Source organism: Anomaloglossus baeobatrachus, chromosome 6 (genome assembly GCF_048569485.1).
Source record: "Anomaloglossus baeobatrachus isolate aAnoBae1 chromosome 6, aAnoBae1.hap1, whole genome shotgun sequence".
Lineage (NCBI taxonomy): Eukaryota > Metazoa > Chordata > Amphibia > Anura > Aromobatidae > Anomaloglossus > Anomaloglossus baeobatrachus.
In genome coordinates, this window is record NC_134358.1 from 185,115,135 (window position 1) to 185,130,006 (window position 14,872).

At 46.4% G+C, this 14,872-nt stretch overlaps 1 protein-coding gene across 5 annotated transcripts in view; it reads left to right on the forward strand.

Annotated features, from left to right (window-relative positions):
- CEP192 (centrosomal protein 192) overlaps positions 1-12,092 on the forward strand; it is a 257,759-nt gene extending 245,667 nt beyond the window's left edge. For 4 of the 5 annotated variants that reach the window (XM_075314589.1, XM_075314593.1, XM_075314591.1 and 1 more), the window contains 4 exons: positions 1,685-1,800; positions 2,108-2,231; positions 3,203-3,261; positions 11,379-12,092. In XM_075314589.1, coding sequence (XP_075170704.1) covers positions 1,685-1,800; positions 2,108-2,231; positions 3,203-3,261; positions 11,379-11,511 — 432 coding nt within the window. In that variant the 3' untranslated portion in view covers positions 11,512-12,092. The remainder of the gene's footprint in view (positions 1-1,684; positions 1,801-2,107; positions 2,232-3,202; positions 3,262-11,378) is intronic. The other variant, XM_075314592.1, reaches the window with a different exon arrangement.
- Positions 12,093-14,872: the final 2,780 nt, after the last annotated feature.

Here is a 14,872-nt window from a genome sequence, read left to right on the forward strand (position 1 = left end):
ATATACTGATTTTGTAGTAAAATTGCTAATTTTATTCTAGTAAGTCCACTAAATTGCTAGAAACCAGAGACATGTATGGAAGCTCAAGACACATATTTGTGTAACTGATAAGTATAAAGTGATGTAGCTTATCCAGTGACATTAACCTTTTATTAACCCATGCAACGTTTTGGCTCCAGTGTTTGATTGTTAGTGACTGTTGAATCAAGTCCATAGGTGTGCACCCCTTCTTCCAAACTGCCAATGCAGCTGCTTTCCTTAGTTCCTACATACCTTAGTTATTCATGCAACTACATTCAGCATGCAAAGGTGTGACTATGGGGCGATTCACCAAAGTATGTTCATCAGAAAACGCTTTGCAAAACTGCACATTTTTTGTGTAAAAAGTTGTGTTGTTTTTTTTTCCCTGTTTTTTTTTTTGTTTTCCAACATTTTTAACCTTTGTCCGGCTGAATAGGTACAATTGTAACTTCCCTTTTTAAATTGCAATAATTTTTTTTTTTCAAAAAGTCGTAGAGGGCTGAAATATCGTCACATCTCAGCAGTTTTGGTCCAGAATATATTGGCCAAATTTCAATAAAATATCTCCACCCCCTTCCGAGATAAGGGGTCGAGAAATTTTGCCAAATTATGCAGCCTGACAAAGGTTAAGCTGCTCCAAAATGGGTGGAGCTGGGGGAATGGGGTGGTGCTATGCCTTACTATGAAATTAGTTGAAAGCCGCAAAATACACTAATACTACAAATGCAAGGGAGATTTTTAAATATGTATGTACAGACTAAGACGAAGGCTTCTTATGCTGAAACACGTGTAGGGACGGACGCCAGCAGGAGGAGATGCCACTGGGTAAGTTAAGCAATAGATTTGGGTTGTTTATTTCCCATAATATGATGTATATTATGTGGTTGTAATGTGATTACATTGTATTGTCATGCCCTACTCCCTTTATACTAGAGCTTCTGATGTACACTTGTAATTAACATTGAATAGCTCTATTTGATCTTTGGTAGCATGTGAGTTGGGCAACAGATACTATTTACAACCATCCCTTATTTATTGTCAACCCTCCTTCCTGCTGTTTTTACTGGTTCATATCAGCCACTTGTTGTTCACCTTGTTTTAATATTTTTAATTTATCTCAATAAAATTTAATACATTTTATCGGCTACCTCTTTTGCATTTTGGTTATCCATGTACAGACTAAAGTAGAATGTAGATGTACCAATGCAAAATAAGTATTCAGGAGCAGTTTAAGGGTTTTGAGCTCAAAATTTTCATGAAGGGTTCTAGTTGTATACTAAGCATTTACTTAGATTAGGGCATGAGGCCTGTGTAAAGAAGCAAGAAAGATGTCAACAAAAATTTTGGGCAATCTGTGATTTCTGCCTTGCTTGCCCAAATAATGCTAAGTGAAGATCATGCAGCCAACCCTTCCTATAACTGAAACAGAGATAAAAGGGAAAATATTGTAACATAGTGCAAAAACAGTAAAAAAAAATCCCGATCCGTCACAAGAAGGGCAAAAAAAAAGTAAAGTAACACAAGTGCCAACTTTTATATTAAATAAAAGAAAGTATTTGATAGAAAGTGCAATATTAAAAGGTAAATTATTAGATATAGCACCTTGCATTTTTATGAACACATGCAAACCCTGTAATAATGTTTTCTGTATTTTTCCTCTAAGGGCATCAAAAATCAAAGTGAGTGGGAAAAAATATCAACTGAAACATTAGCGAAGACCGAAGACCAAGTGAAGCCAAGAAAGAGATCAGGCTCCGAGGCATCTACTCTAAAACCGCTGTATGTAGAAATGTCTCTGGTTATTGAAAGTGTTGTAATATTTCTGTATTAGTTACTATTGTACATGTTCTGGTATAAAACTAGACTTTAACCTGTTTTGTAAATAATCTGTCTTTCAACCATTCATCCATTAAGCAGCTCCATGCATTCCTGTGCTCTGTGCACACTGGAGGATCACAGCAGCACAGCACCCATGGATAATAAAACAATTTGAATTCTATTTTGTTGCTGGTTACAAGTGGCGATTTTCAGTAAGATGCTTACACATTATCACATACGCTCATAAGCCCTTTTCTTTGGTATATAGGCAAGATGAAGCACTTCGGGGAGTTTTTGCCTCAGAGGAGATGTATACTTTTCCATCTACACTTGTTGGGGAATCCAGCACACTGAAAGTAAATTTAAGAAACAATTCTTTCACAACATATTCAGTAAGTGTTGTACTGTTACTTCTATTAGACCTATTAACCAAAATTATATAAATCCTTTTTATAAAATCTACATTAATTCAGCAGCCACGGACAGCCATTTCAGATCTACAAATAGAATTTCCCAATTTTTGGCTTACTACTTCCTTTAGAATTCTATTTTATTTCTCAACTTCATTGAAAAACAATTTTTATTACAAGAAAATCCCACCACTTGACACAACACAAACAAACCATCTTTACAGGTGACTGTTCTTTCTAAACAATTCATTTAAGCTTTTATTGATAAATTAGGCCTCTAAAAGACTTGTCACATATTGTATTCCACTGTCAGAGTATGGACCATAAGCTCATGATACTCATCCATGCGACAGCACCATGTATGACTATGAGCAGTGTCGTAACTGGAGCCCTATGGGCACTGGTACTCCAGTTACGACACTGCTCATACCTGTATGTGTCCCCCCCCCTCACTCCCCCCAGCATGATGGTAAGATGTATGTCCCTGTAGAGCCATGAAGACAAGCCTCTGTCAAACACAACCCCTCTTCTTACTTGGTTATGTAGTAATGTTTGCCTTTGCCCCTTCCTGCTATATACAGTATGTCCCCCATCCCTAATATAGACTTTTCTGGCTATGAAGCTGTTGAGCTTGATTCAGGAGAATAAAGGCAGATCTGTGTCATTACCAGACAGCGAAACACAATGTGTAAAACAAGTCTGAGAAAATATCACCCAATATATTTAGTGCTTGTGCATGTTCTAGATGTTCCTGAATTGTGTACACCTGCAAACAGTTTTATTTCTGACATTTTTCTCAGCATTAGGAGATATACACATTCAGTGAAATCTGTACAATTGATAGGGCAATAATGTGACTTTATTCTGCATGAAACTGCATGAAATATTTACTAAGAATAATAATCAGCATGGGCGTGTGTTTTAAAAGAAAAACATCTTGTATTAACTTCCAGCTGAGATTTGTAAGTCCAAAAGAGCCGTTTCACATGAAGCATTCAAAGTATTCCCTTCGGTAAGTCAGTTTGTTCTTACACTAAGTGTGACCCTAACAAATGTAATTGTTTATAGGGATCAGACATGACCGGGACCTTTACTCAAAATTATTTGCTCCCTCCAGAGACTCAAATATATATATTTTTTGTTTATCTCCAGATAATGGTAATCCAGCCAGTGTTTGAGGTCTACTACTTATGTCATTTAGTAAGGAAAATGTAGTTTGCGTTACTACATGATCTGATCGTGATATCACTGAGAAAATTGATCATAGGACTGAGACCTTTTACCTGCATCTGGTGTTTAAACTTTTACTTCTTTGTCGCTCCATTGGGAGACCCAGACAATTGGGTGTATAGGCTATGCCTCCGGAGGCCGCACAAAGTAATACACTAAAAGTGTAAAGCCCCTCCCCTTCTGCCTATACACCCCCCGTGCTCCCACGGGCTCCTCAGTTTTTTTGCTTTGTGCGAAGGAGGCAGTCATGCACGCACAGCTCCACAGATTAGTCAGCAGCAGCTGCTGACTATGTCGGATGGAAGAAAAGTGGGCCCATATAGGGCCCCCAGCATGCTCCCTTCTCACCCCACTCTTGTCGGCGGTGTTGTTAAGGTTGAGGTATCCATTGCGGGTACGGAGGCTGGAGCCCACATGCTGTTTTTCCTTCCCCATTCCCCTTGGGGCTCTGGGTGAAGTGGGATCCTAATCGGTCTCCAGGCACTGAGGCCGTGCTCCATCCACAGCTCCCGAGGACTCTGCTGGATAGGAGCCGAGTATCATTCAGGGACATGGCCCTGCTACTTGGAGGTACTCTGTGTCCCCGTGGGGACCGCGCACAGCAACACTCCAGCATTGCTGGGTGTGCTAGTGCACCGGGGACCGCGGCGCTGACCGGGTTAAATGTGCCATTACACACTGCAGCGTCGCTGAGTGTGTTTGTGTATGGGGACTACCGCGCTGACCGCCGCTGCCATGGTTAACACTGCGGCGCGGCTGGGACTTGTAGTGCGCCGGGGACTTCCGCGCCGGCCGCGCTTATACGGCGGCCGCGCTTATTACTCGAGTCCCCGGCTTTTGCGGCCTAGTCTCTTTTCCTCCCGCCCCCAGCCCTGACAGGCAGGGGAAGGGCGGGACGCTGTACAGGACGAGCAGCAATGAGGGCTGGAGCATGCTTTGCATACTCCACCCGCCTCACTGTGCACAGTGGGGCAACAGTTCCCGCACTTTCTGGGTCACGCCCACGGCTCCCTCCTCTCCTCAGGACGCCAGCAGCCATTCCTGTCAGCTCCTCGGACGCTGCAGAGGGGGACAAATTCTGGGAGACCCAGGCAGGGATTCTGGTGGCCTCACAACCGCTTTAAGCGGGTGGTAAGCAGCACCTGTGGTGCTAGCCCCATTGTGCAGAAGTGTAATTATAAATTATATGTTTATGGTATATACTTTACACTGTATGGTGCACAGTTGATTTCTGGCTATATACCCTATTGTGTTGCTCAGGGAAGACAATAGCATGGCGCCCACAAAAGGCAGGGGTGCCAAAACACAGGCTTACTATGCTGCCTGCGCCGCATGTACGACACCGCTACCGGCAGGTTCCACTGACCCTCATTGTGTGCACTGCTCGGCCCCTGCGGCACTTACTCAGCCGGAGCCTCTGCTAAGGGGGGCCCAGGGGGAACCACCTGCTGACACTGTCCAGGTGACGGGGTCGGAGTTTGCAGTCTTTACGGATAAACTCTCTGAGACTATGGCTAAGATACTAGAAGCCTTGCAGTCCAGACCGGTATCTCAGCACAGGGACACTGTTGAATCATTGCTCCCTGGCCCCCCTCAGTTGGACCAACAATGTCCCCCCGGGGTGTCTCATAGATCCCAGGCTGAGGGCTCTGACACAGACCCCAGCCCCAGACCGACTAAGCGAGCTCGCTGGGAAATTCCCTCGACATCATCATATTGTTCAGGGTCTCAGCGGGGGGAATCTCTGGTTGATGAAGCGGAGACAGCTGATCAGGATTCTGATCCTGAGGCCGCTCTCAATCTTGATACTCCTGACGGGGACGCCATAGTGAACGATCTTATTGCGTCCATCAATCAAATGTTGGATATTTCTCCCTCAGCTCCTCCGGTGGAGGAGTCAGCTTCTCAGCAGGAGAAATTCCGTTTCAGGTTTCCCAAGCGTACACCGAGTATGTTTCTGGACCACTCTGATTTCAGAGAGGCAGTCCAGAATCACCATGCTTGTCCAGATAAGCGTTTTTCTAAGCGCCTTAAGGATACACGTTATCCCTTTCCCCCTGACGTGGTCAAAGGTTGGACTCAGTGTCCCAAGGTGGATCCTCCAATCTCCAGACTGGCGGCTAGATCCATACTTGCAGTGGAAGATGGGGCTTCACTCAAAGATGCCACTGACAGGCAGATGGAGCTCTGGTTGAAATCCATCTATGAAGCTATCGGCGCTTCTTTTGCCCCAGCATTCGCAGTCGTATGGGCGCTACAAGCTATCTCAGCAGGTCAAGCGCAAATTGACGCAGCCACACGCACGTCCGCGCCGCAGGTGGCGTCCATAACCTCTCAGACGTCGGCATTTGCGTCTTACGCTATTAATGCTGTCCTGGACTCTGCGAGCCGTACGGCGGTTGCATCCGCCAATTCGGTGGTACTCCGCAGGGCCTTGTGGCTACGGGAATGGAAGGCAGATTCTGCTTCCAAAAAGCGCTTAACCAGTTTGCCAATTTCTGGCGACCGATTGTTTGGCGAGCGTTTGGATGAAATCATCAAACAATCCAAGGGAAAGGATACATCCTTACCCCAGCCCAAACCGAACATACCCCAACAGAGGAGGGGGCAGTCGAGGTTTCGGTCCTTTCGGGGCGCGGGCAGGTCCCAATTCTCCTCGTCCAAAAGGCCTCAGAAAGATCAAAGGAACTCTGATTCATGGCGGTCTAAGTCACGTCCTAAAAAGACCACCGGAGGTGCCGCTACCAAAGCGGCTTCCTCATGACTTTCGGCCTCCTCAATCCGCATCCTCGGTCGGTGGCAGGCTCTCCCGCTTTTGCGACACCTGGCTGCCACGGGTAAAAGACCGTTGGGTGAGAGACATTCTGTCTCACGGTTACAAGATAGAGTTCACCTCTCGTCCCCCGACTCGATTCTTCAGGTCATCCCCGCCTCCCGAGCGAGCCGAGGCTCTTTTGCAGGCGCTGGGCACTCTGAAGGCAGAAGGAGTGGTGGTCCCTGTTCCTCTTCAGCAACAGGGTCACGGTTTTTACTCCAACCTGTGTGTGGTCCCAAAGAAGGACGGGTCTTTCCGTCCTGTCCTGGACCTGAAACTGCTCAACAAACACGTAAAGACCAGGCGGTTCCGGATGGAATCCCTCCGCTCCGTCATCGCCTCAATGTCCCAAGGAGATTTCCTTGTATCGATCGATATCAAAGATGCTTATCTCCACGTACCGATTGCTCCAGAGCACCAGCGCTTCTTGCGCTTCGCCATAGGAGACGAACACCTGCAGTTCGTGGCACTGCCGTTCGGCCTGGCAACAGCCCCACGGGTTTTCACCAAGGTTATGGCTACTGTTGTAGCGGTCCTCCACTCTCGGGGTCACTCGGTGATCCCTTACTTGGACGATCTGCTGATCAAGGCACCCTCTCAAGAGGCATGCCAACACAGCCTCGACGCTACCCTGGAGACTCTCCAGAGTTTCGGGTGGATCATCAATTTTCCAAAGTCAAATCTGACACCGGCCCAATCGCTGACATATCTTGGCATGGAGTTTCATACCCTCTCAGCGATAGTGAAGCTTCCGCTGATCAAGCAGCGTTCACTACAGAAAGGGGTGCAATCTCTCCTTCAAGGTCAGGCACACCCCTTGAGGCGCCTCATGCACTTCCTGGGGAAGATGGTGGCAGCAATGGAGGCAGTCCCTTTCGCGCAGTTCCACCTGCGTCCTCTTCAATGGGACATCCTACGCAAATGGGACAGGAAGCCGACGTCCCTCGACAGGAACGTCTCCCTCTCTCAGGCGACCAAAGCTTCCCTTCGGTGGTGGCTTCTTCCCACTTCATTATCGAAGGGGAAATCCTTCCTACCCCCATCATGGGAGGTGGTCACGACGGACGCGAGTCTGTCAGGGTGGGGAGCGGTTTTTCTCCACCACAGGGCTCAGGGTACGTGGACCCAGCAAGAGTCCTCACTTCAGATCAATGTTCTGGAAATACGGGCAGTGTATCTTGCCCTGAAAGCGTTCCAGCAGTGGCTGGAAGGCAAGCAGATCCGAATTCAGTCGGACAATTCCACAGCGGTGGCATACATCAACCACCAAGGCGGCACACGCAGTCGGCAAGCCTTCCAGGAAGTCCGGCGAATTTTGATGTGGGTGGAAGCCACGGCCTCCACCATCTCTGCAGTTCACATCCCAGGCGTGGAAAACTGGGAAGCAGATTATCTCAGTCGCCAGGGCATGGACGCAGGGGAATGGTCCCTTCACCCGGACGTGTTTCAGGAGATCTGTTGCCGCTGGGGGGTGCCGGACGTCGACCTCATGGCGTCCCGGCACAACAACAAGGTACCGACGTTCATGGCACGGTCTCAAGATCCCAGAGCTATGGCGGCAGACGCCTTAGTTCAGGATTGGTCGCAGTTTCAGCTCCCTTATGTGTTTCCTCCGCTGGCGCTGTTGCCCAGAGTGTTACGCAAGATCAGGGCCGACTGCCGCCGCGTCATCCTCGTCGCTCCAGACTGGCCGAGGAGGTCGTGGTACCCGGATCTGTGGCATCTCACGGTCGGCCAACCGTGGGCACTACCAGACCGACCAGACTTGCTGTCTCAAGGGCCGTTTTTCCATCTGAATTCTGCGGCCCTGAACCTGACTGTGTGGCCATTGAGTCCTGGATCCTAGCGTCTTCAGGATTATCTCAAGAGGTCATTGCCACTATGAGACAGGCTAGGAAACCAACGTCCGCCAAGATCTACCACAGGACGTGGAAAATTTTCCTGTCGTGGTGCTCTGCTCAGGGTTTTTCTCCCTGGCCTTTTGCCTTGCCCACTTTTCTGTCCTTCCTTCAATCTGGACTGGAAAAGGGTTTGTCGCTTGGCTCCCTTAAGGGACAAGTCTCAGCGCTCTCTGTGTTTTTCCAGAAGCGCCTAGCCAGACTTCCACAGGTACGCACGTTCCTGCAGGGGGTTTGTCACATCGTTCCTCCTTACAAGCGGCCGTTAGAACCCTGGGATCTGAACAGGGTGCTGATGGTTCTTCAGAAACCACCATTCGAGCCAATGAGGGATATTTCTCTCTCACGCCTTTCGCAGAAAGTGGTTTTCCTAGTAGCAGTCACTTCTCTTCGGAGAGTGTCTGAGCTAGCAGCGTTGTCGTGCAAAGCCCCTTTCCTGGTGTTTCACCAGGACAAGGTGGTTCTGCGTCCGGTTCCGGAATTTCTCCCTAAGGTGGTATCCCCCTTTCATCTCAATCAGGATATCTCCTTACCCTCTTTTTGTCCTCATCCAGTTCACCAATGTGAAAAGGATTTGCACTTGTTAGATCTGGTGAGAGCACTCAGACTCTACATTTCTCGTACGGCGCCCCTGCGCCGCTCGGATGCACTTTTTGTCCTTGTCGCTGGCCAGCGTAAAGGGTCACAGGCTTCCAAATCAACCCTGGCTCGGTGGATCAAGGAGCCAATTCTTGAAGCTTACCGTTCTGCTGGCCTTCCGGTTCCCTCAGGGCTGAAGGCCCATTCTACCAGAGCCGTGGGCGCGTCCTGGGCTTTGAGGCACCAGGCTACGGCTCAGCAGGTGTGTCAGGCGGCTACCTGGTCGAGCCTGCACACTTTCACGAAACACTATCAGGTGCATACCTATGCTTCGGCGGATGCCAGCCCTAGGTAGACGAGTCCTTCAGGCGGCGGTTGCCCACCTGTAGGAAGGGGCCGTTTTTACGGCTCTATTACGAGGTATTATTTTACCCACCCAGGGACTGCTTTTGGACGTCCCAATTGTCTGGGTCTCCCAATGGAGCGACAAAGAAGAAGGGAATTTTGTTTACTTACCGTAAATTCCTTTTCTTCTAGCTCCAATTGGGAGACCCAGCACCCGCCCCTGTTTTTTTGTGTACACATGTTGTTCATGTTGAATGGTTTCAGTTCTCCGATATTCCTTCGGATTGAATTTACTTTAAACCAGTTTATAATTTTTTTCCTCCTTCTTGCTTTTGCACCAAAACTGAGGAGCCCGTGGGAGCACGGGGGGTGTATAGGCAGAAGGGGAGGGGCTTTACACTTTTAGTGTAATACTTTGTGCGGCCTCCGGAGGCATAGCCTATACACCCAATTGTCTGGGTCTCCCAATTGGAGCTAGAAGAAAAGGAATTTACGGTAAGTAAACAAAATTCCCTTCTTTATTACAGGAAAAAAATAATTTTTAAAAGAAGTTGTCCCAACATGGCCGATCCTATTGGTGGTGATGATTTTTGGTGATTGTAGGCATGTAGAATTGCATATTACTAACACTCCTAAGGGGAATATGTAATAAAAATGACCTATTTGTTAAATAATGTAAATATTCTTAATTATTTTTTTGTGTTCTAAAAAAAAATAAAATAAATAATCAAAATCTTCTAGTTCTTAGATTCCAGTTCGAACACACTTCGTGGTACCTGTTAGAAACTATAAGTGGACACAACTCAATTCCACAACATTAGCCAATAAATTAGAAGGCGCACGCAGAGAGGGGAGGGGACTGCTTGTGTCTATATTATTCTATTACTGTGTACATTTTTTTGTGCTATTGTTCTCTCAGATATATGTATGCACTGAATAAAAAGAAGTTTAGAAAAAAAAAAAAATCTTCTAGTTTTCACCCTGGCCACAAAGTCTATTATTATAATGATTGTTATTACCGGCAGGATTACAATGACCAATAAGGAGCACACTTTTTGGCATGTGTTCCAGAGCATGTCTAGAAAGCTGTCCAGAAGTCTGAGTTAGAGCCTGTCTATAGCTGCCGATAAATAGTCCATGTGTACTGTAAAGTATATCTCTAGATGCTAAATAGAATTAAAAAAAGCTAAACTACTAAAATGAAAACAGATGACAAAAAAAGAACTGTGTCCTGTCTGGATTTATTACATAATTATATACTTGATAACTTTCTTTTAAATTGCAAACACATCAAATTACCCCCGAAAACAATGTTAACATTTTTCAGTCAAAATGACAAGATTGTAATCTCTGGATGTGTTTATTTACTTAAGTTTAACTGTTTTAATATAGGAATAAACTTTGCCACCTCAGCTGACTTCCATACACAGGAGTGCTCGTTCTGCTAAACGCTCCTGTGTTATCTGTGAGAAAGCCACCATATGGTAGTCTGTGGCTTACTTTCTGGACAGTAGTGTGACTGTCAGTCCAAAATCCGCCATGCGCAATCGTCATCCCTCCCGACCATCAGTCGGCCAGCGCCCCATATACACATTGGTCGAGCCTGTCAATATTGGCGGGTTCAGCCGATGTTATTCTAGTCTGCATATGGGGGCCTTAAATGAAAAATGGTCTACAATGATTAATTGCTGTCACATTTAATAAACACTCTCATACAGAACGCTGTAAATATATACACATTGCTCTCTAGCCTGGGTAGGTGTTTATCAATTAAGTTGTATTTTGTATATACTGAAAATCCCATCAGATAAGCATATTCATTAATTTTAGGTTTCCCATCAAGGGTTTCCCATCAAGGTATGATCATGAGAAACCCGCAGATACTTTAATAAACCACATAAATGAAGGTCAATATGTCACATTCTCCATAAGGTGAATCTGATGCCAGTCTGCTTTTAATCTAAGGGCAAATATTTGTACTATGTTGGGTTAGTAGTAGCAGCGTAAAGCTTTTCTGACAAGAAGTGCAGTATACAGTATTATATAGTAGAACGTGCCGCGCTATTTTGCAGTTTTCTATAAAATTATATATGCAGCCAAATGATGTGGGAATAGTCTACTGCCAGATAGTATTGAAGTGAAATGTATTTTTGGATGACTGCAGCAAAGTTTTATTATTTTGTAAATATCTGTTCAGGATAAGGTACATTATATTAAAATAAAACTGGATTTTGCATTTAACCTATTCATTAATTTTTATAGAGCTCACCATTATATCAACCTGCCAGTGAAATTCAAGCCTACAGTCGTTGGCAAATTCGAAGGCCAACTTGTTGTTCAGACAGACGCCGGAGATATCTCTATTCAACTTGTTGGTGAAACGCTAACTACGTAAAACATGGATGGTCTATGGTGTGTAACACTAAAATGCTGCTATGTAACATGTATGATGTCAAAGTGCTGCACACTAATTATACATTTTCTGTACGGATGTTCATGGTGTTGGTTGATGACTGGTATTGCTGTGTTTACTTTTCATTTGTCACATTTTAAACCTTTATTTTGCTTAAATAACTGATACTGTTAAGTAACAAATATTCTTGTACTGCTGTTTGTACATCACCAAAACAACGTGTGAATTGTCGTTCTTCACAGTGATTCCTTATTGTGGATGAGTAGCTAAATTATTTTTGTACCTGTTGAATTGCGCAATGAAAATTTCTTTTACATCTTTTTCTTCCCAGAATTTGCACCTTGAAATGTATAAATATCCTATTCAGAAAAGGAAAAACATTATAATTTCTTGAATGTGTTAATGGCTCAAAATATTTTTCTGTATGAAACATTTCAATGCGAAAATGATCTCAATTGCTTGTAAAGGAAAAAAAAAAGTTAGTTTTTCTTTGTTTCAAATATGGTGTATTTCTATATTTATTTATTTTCATGAAATAAACTGATTGCGTCTTTTCTATATCACATATTTTCATTTTTCCTGTTTACATGGACACAGTGGTTGCAAAATCCTGAGGCACATTTGACTACCAATTCAATGACTTAATCAAAACTGCTAAGTACATTATTTCCACAAAATGATGATTCTAGCTCAAAAATCACTCCAAAGTGTGTACCATTAGGCGTTCATTGTGTCTAACCTGCTGTCCACTGTATGTGTAAATAAAGTGTAATGCATCTATAATGGGAAAAACTTGGAGACTGAATACAGGAAGTGAAGATGAGTCATTTGTCTCTGCTTAACCCCTTCACCCACGGGCGATTTTCCGTTTTTATTTTTGTTTTTTGCTCTCCTTCAGTGAGCCGTAACGTTTTTATTTTCTATCAATATTGGCATATGAGGGTTTATTTTTTGTGGGACTATTTGTACTTTTGATTGAAATTATTAGTTTTACTATATAGTGTACTGGAAACCGGGGGAAAAAATTCCAAGTGCAGTGAAATTGCCAAGAAAAGTGCAATTGCACGATTTGTTTTTGGGATATTTTATTCACTATATGGTAAAATTGATGTCAGTAAGATTGGTGCACTTCAGTACGAGTTCATCGATATCAAACATCAGTACTTTTATTTAAGGGGTGAAAAAAAAATTCAGAAGTTTGTCCCAAAAAATGTACGCTTTTGGTGTCATTTCTGAGACCCGTAGCGTTCTTATTTTTCAGGATGTGGCACTCAGTGGTGGCTTATTTTCTTTGTCGCTCCATTGGGAGACCCAGACAATTGGGTGTATAGCTACTGCCTCCGGAGGCCACACAAAGTATTACACTTTAAAAAGTGTAACCCCTCCCCTCTGCCTATACACCCTCCCGTGCATCACGGGCCCATCAGTTTTTTGCTTTGTGTTGAAGGAGGCACACATGCACACAAGATCCACATTTTAGTCAGCAGCAGCTGCTGATTGTATCGGATGGAAGAAAAGAGGGCCCCCCACAGGGCCCCCGGCATGCTCCCTTCTCACCCCACTGAGTCAGCGGTGCTGTTAAGGTTGAGGTACCCATTGCGGGTACAGAGGCTGGAGCCCACATGCCGTTTTCCTTCCCCATCCCTTAGGGGCTCTGGGAGAAGTGGGGTCCTAACCGGTCATCCAGGCACTGGGACCGGGCTCCATCCGCAGCCCCTGGGGGAATCTGACGGAGAGGAGACTGGATATCATCAGGGACAGGGCCCTGCATCCATAAGGTACTCTGTGTCCCCTTAGGGACGGTACATGCAGCGCCTGTGTTACAGACGCCGCAGCGGCCCCTGTGTGGTTTGTGAGACCGGGACTACCGCGCCTGTTTGCCGGCCGCGTTTTTAACTTTAGTCCCCGGCTTTTGCGGCCTAGTACCATATACTCCCGCCCCCGGGCCTGCCAGTCAGGGGTAAGGGCGGGACGGCCGACTAGACGTCGGCAGTGAGGGCTGGAGCATACTTGGTATCCTCCTCCCCCCTCACTGAGCACTGTGGGGCACCAGTTTCCCGCACTTTATTAGGCACGCCCACGGCTCCATCCTCCCTTCAGAACGCTGGCAGCCATTGTTATAATCATTTCTGCCGGTGGGGGATTTCAGAACGGGCTTCGCAGTTCTGGGAGAAGTGGGATCCTAACCGGTCGCCGGTCACTGGGACCGGGCTCCCTCCGCAGCCCCTGGGGGAATCTGACGGACAGGAGGCTGGATATCATCAGGGACAGAGCCCTGCATCCATGAGGTACTCTGTGTCCCCTTAGGGACGGTGCATGCAGCGCCTGTGTTACAGGCGCCGCAGCGGCTGCTGTGTGGTTTGTGAGCCGGGACTACCGCGCCGACCGCGCCTGTTGGCCGGTCGCGCTTTTAACTTTAGTCCCCGGCTTTTGCGGCCTAGTACAGGTACTCCCGCCCCCGGGCCTGCCAGTCAGTCACTTCTGCCGGTGGAGGATTTCAGAATGAGCTCTGCAGCTCTGGGAGTCCCAGGCAGGGAATCTGGTGGACACACCACGCTTGGGGCGGTTGGTAAGCCACACCAGTTGTCAGGTGCTGCACCCCCTTGGGTGCCGTAGTGTGTGTGTGTGTGTGTGTGTGTGTGTGTGTGTGTGTGTGTGTGTGTATATATATATATATATATATATATATATATATATATATATATATAATATATATAGTATACATTTTCTCTATTCGGCAGCATTATTTGCTTTTGGCTATATCTCTAAGAGGAGACACCAGCATGTCGTCCGCAGAAAGCAAGGGTGCCACAGGCTTATTTTCAACCTGTACCTCTTGTGCGGCTATGTTACCTGCAGGTTTCACCTACCCTCACTGTGACAATGCTAGGCCCCTGTGACACTCACTCAGCCGGAACCTCCGGCACTGGTGGGACCCTCGGCTCAGGTGGTACTGCCGGTTTCCACTGCACAGATGGAAGGGACAGAGTTTACAATTTTGACTGAGAAACTCTGAGTCGCTTCACATTCCATGGCTCAGTCTATGGACAGATGGTCTGCTAAGATACTAGAAGCTTGGCAGTCCAGACCGGTACCACAGGGCCAGGGCACTGTGAGTTCATCGTCCCCAGGCCCCTCTCGGTCGGTACAGCAAAGCGCTCCTGGGGTGGCACCCAGATCCCACGGTGAGAACTCCGACACGGACCGCAGCCTCAGACAGGCTAAGCGGGCTTGCTGGGAACCTTCCCCGGCTGCATCACGCGGTTCGGGGTCTCAGCATGAGGACCCTCTGGAGGATGAAGCGGAGGTCGCAGCTCAGGGCTCTGATCCTGACGTTGCTCTC